The sequence below is a fragment of the Oncorhynchus gorbuscha genome, linkage group LG20, assembly GCF_021184085.1.
Source record: "Oncorhynchus gorbuscha isolate QuinsamMale2020 ecotype Even-year linkage group LG20, OgorEven_v1.0, whole genome shotgun sequence".
NCBI classification, from domain to species: Eukaryota; Metazoa; Chordata; class Actinopteri; order Salmoniformes; family Salmonidae; genus Oncorhynchus; species Oncorhynchus gorbuscha.
The window spans coordinates 25,272,555-25,276,885 of NC_060192.1; the positions used below are offsets into that span (position 1 = coordinate 25,272,555).

Sequence of the window (4,331 nt, forward strand, 5' to 3'; positions counted from 1 at the left end):
TAAATTAAACGTTACATTTCATTATAGGTTTGTTTGTAGTTCAGAATTACATTTAACACATTGTTCTATGACTGATCAAGTATATTGTTGTGGGGCTCTCTCCTCTAGACCACACTAGTGGGATCTCTTTTGCAGAATCTTGTTCCACTGTCCATGTCAGACAGTCTCTCCATTCCCCCTTCATCCAGGTCAAAGTCAAACACCTGCCCATTTTCTCTCACCCTCTTGGGCCGTGCGGACCTGGGTAACACAGCCACACCCTGCTGAATGGCCCACCTCAAGAGCACCTGGGAGGGAGTTCTGCCATGCTCCTCCGCCATAGCAACAACTTCTGGTTCCAACAACAGGGCACCTTTCCCCAGAGATGAATACGCCTGGAAGCAGACTCCCGAGTCCCTGCAAATGACCCTCAGCTTCTTCTGTGTCAGTCTAGGATGGAACTCCACCTGCAGAATGGTAAAAAATATATAATAAATGAGAGTTAAAATCCCAGGCCAGATACAAACAGCAGCTGTGCCCTTGGCTAAGCTAAATTCGAATAGATTTAAACTATGGTCTACTCGGTATGTGTCAAATTTGAAATATAAAACCACTTCAACAAAATATGAGGACATTAATGTACCTGCAGCACGGCAGGGCGCACCCTGCAGGTCTCCAGCAGCTCTATCAGGTGCCTTGGAGAGTAGTTTGAGACCCCAATTGCTCTGAGCATCCCATTGGCATAGAGCTCCTCCATGACAGTCCAGCTGTGGGCTCGATGCTGTGCATTCCTCTCATCTTCTGGTTCCAGACCCTCAGTTCCAGGCCAGTGGATGAGGTACAAGTCAATGTATCCCCCTAGCCCCAGCCTCTCCAGGCTACGAGCACAGCCCTCTCTGGCCTTCGAGCCCATGTCAGCTGGGGACAGCTTACTGATGAGAAAGATGTCTGCTCTGGTCAGGTTGTGTTTGGGCATCAGGTCCAACAGGGCATGGCCCAAGTCTGCTTCATTGCCGTACACCGCAGCAGTGTCAAAGGCATGATACCCTTCCCCGAGTGCAGCGTCAACACTCACCCAACACTCACCTTGCTCACCTTGCAGCCTGTATGTTCCTAGGCCCAGGAGGGGCATCTGAGCCCCAGTATTCAGTCTAAAGGAGTGCAGGGGGGAAGACATCAACGCCAGATGGAAGGGCTGGGGAGTACTGGGCTGTAAAAAAAAATGGACATTGTGGTTGAACAATTTGCCACACACAGACCTATACAATCATGCTACACACACACATCACAACTGCTACTACCAGACCCGTATGATTGCTCGCTAAATACTGCACAATTTAAAACACTTCCTCACAAATCCCCTTCCCCAAAATACGTGTAAATATCGGACTATAAATTGTGCCTTCCTGTGTGATACTGATGCTAAAAATATTATATTGTACTGAGCATTTTACTTTGTCGTATACTTATCTTTGTTATTATTTCTTATTGCATTGTCGAGAAGAAACCTGCAAGCATTTCGTTGGACAGTATGTAACGTTATACTATGTGTATCCCGTACATACGACTAATAACTACAACTTGAAACTAGTGGAATAGTACTTCAAGACAACTCTACATTGCCAAGCTTTTAAATGTATTTTGTTGAGCAGAAGAGGGCTCAATTCATTTAACTGGCTGGGGTACCACAATATTCGCGCCATGATGGAACTGAATTTGACAGGAAATTGCTAGCTATTAGACCAAATTCAAACCATTTCAGTGACTGCAAAATACTATCATATTTCTGACATAGTGTCATGTTTTGCTTCTCATACGTTTACTTTCTTTAGAGACAGACAACTTACTTTAACGATGACCACGTGTTGTTATGTTTAGATGGTACGGTACACGAACACACGTAGTAGGATCTGAGCGAAGTTGGTTACGTCGGAAAGTATTTTATGGGTTCCCTACTTTCTTCGCGCACATCACCAGATGAACTGTGGACGCATTTTAATAGATCGTCTAAAGTGGCTTCCTTCCTCTTCGTCAACTACCTCTGTATAAAAATAACACACAGGCCATATGAATGACACTTTCACTATAGAGCAGATGATTTCTCTGCTACCGCATGGCAAGAGGTAATGGAACGCCAAGTCTAGGACCAAAAGGCTCCTCTCTACAGCTTCTACCCCCAAGCCATTGTAATGGATGTGAAACGGCTAGCTTAGTTAGCGGTGTGCGCTAAATAGCGTTTCAATCGGTTACGTCACTTGCTCTAAGACCTTGAAGTAGTAGTTCCCCTTGCCCTCCAAGGGCCGCGGCTTTTGTGGAGCGATGGGTAACGAAGCTTCGTGGGTGACTGTTGTTGATGTGTGCAGAAGGTCCCTGGTTCGCGCCCGGGTATGGGCGAGGGGACGGTTTAAAATTATACTGTTACACCATAAAACTGCTGAACAATTTATACAATCGCCACCGGAATATTTACATGGACCCCCCCACCCCATTGCTCCTACTGATTGTTTATTATCTATGCAGTCACTTCACCCCTACCTGCATGTGCAAATTACCTCAACTAACCTCTACACACTGTATATAGCCTCGTTATTGTTATTGTGTTCTTTTTATTTTATTTTTTACTTTAGTCTATTTGTTAAATATTGTCTTAACTCTTCTTGAACTGCACTGTTTAAGGGCTTGTAAGTAAGCATTTCACAGTAAGGTCTACACTTGTATTCGGTGCATGTGACGAATAGAGTTTGATTTGAATAAAGACAACTCATACCCAACATTGGAAGTCAATAGACGTTGTCATGTTATTGCAGGTGACAATGCAATAAGTCAACTTTTGCTTTAAAATGGCAGCTGTTAAAATTAACTTCAATAATGCTAAATGGCTAATAATTTTCTTTAAATACTCACAAACCCTTAAATATGCCATCAGGAACAGTTCCCAGTGACATGCTGTAGACTGGAAGAGGCTGAATAGATGTTGAAATATGTAGGGGTGAAAAAAGTATAAAACAATCTTATTAACCTCCATGTGCTTGAAAAGGGTTAACATGGACCAAATCCTAATTACTGTCCATTGTCCTTTTTCCTCACTTATCAAGTAATTGAAGACCAGATGGGCAAGGACAGAGAAATGGGACATTTCAGACATCAGATTTAGCCATGGCATGAAATTCTCAAGAGATTTCCTTCCAAGCATCCAGTGAAATTACTGAAAATGTGCAACATTGTGGTACCATGGAATGTATTAGATTGGGGAAGTGCATCATGGACAACTTGAAATGTTGCACACCATCAAAAGCAATCAATACTTTGTCAAAGACCATGCTGAAGGCCCTGTGCATCCTTGCCTTCAATTTCAGTATCTTCAGTTTTACCTGCCAAGCAATTACACAAGTTTTCACTTACCTTTTTCAGGTGGAGGAAAGTTTTCATAGGACAATTTGTAAAAGAGAAATTAAAAACGTTAGCAGTTGAAGGTTACAGTATGCCAGGCCCTATTTCTCTATTTGGAGAAAGGAAGTGTCAAACAAAAGGGAGAAGCCATGTCAGGTCTTACACAAAAGTGAGTTTAGTCTGTTTAGCCCCTTGTGGATATAGTTTGTGGAGGTAGGTTATATGAAAGATCCTGTATACACCAGACACCTTACCTTTCGCCTGACATTTGACATCCAAACACCTCAACACCATTGACATTGTTCAGAGCTACTCACTTGACCACTGGCGAGGGTGCCTTTTTTTGTCTGTAGAGACTTCAAGTCATTTAGTTGTGGAAGGACACAAATCATTTCAAGTACACCATTGGTAACCGTCAATCATGCATTTGAGCAATCATTATTCCATAATCAGACCGTAAAGATAGTCAACAAAAAATGTATTAAATGAAAAATCCATGGGATCAGAGTGAGAGGTCGACATTTTATTTAAACTGCTAAATGACAAAAGCGGCTGATCAAGACATTTCTTCATGTATTTCTTATCATAACAAGTCAACTTTGTCCAACGCTTCAACAACCATAATGATGAATTCGAAATAAGTAATTCAAAATAGCTCCTGGTTTGTTCCCAGTCAAATGAACAGCATTTTAACATTAGCAAAATGCCGAGAAGCGTACAATCAGGAAAGTCTATAGGCGTAGATGTCTATTTTATTTTGGATTACATCCACGCCACGTTATACAAAAACAAAAAGGACTTGCAACGCAACATAAAGCGAGTGATTAGTTCATATATGCATCAGGTGAAATAGCAATACAAGCTGTGTGACTATGGTGGTGCAACGGTTTTTCGGTGGTTATCTTTTTATTTAGTCGATGAACCGGTCATATCGGGTTTTGTTTCGAAGGCGATGCTTTATC

The 4,331-nt window shown here is 42.2% G+C and overlaps 1 protein-coding gene across 1 annotated transcript; it reads right to left on the reverse strand.

Moving 5' to 3' along the window:
- Positions 1-78: 78 nt before the first annotated feature.
- On the reverse strand, positions 79-2,164 carry LOC124007484 (uncharacterized oxidoreductase Mvan_2161-like). Its single transcript, XM_046318095.1, has 3 exons — positions 1,827-2,164; positions 623-1,189; positions 79-446 (listed from the first exon to the last, which is right to left on the reverse strand). Exons 2-3 carry the CDS (start codon positions 1,154-1,156, stop codon positions 105-107), a joined length of 876 nt encoding a protein of 291 aa, XP_046174051.1. The 5' UTR covers positions 1,157-1,189; positions 1,827-2,164; the 3' UTR covers positions 79-104.
- Positions 2,165-4,331: the final 2,167 nt, after the last annotated feature.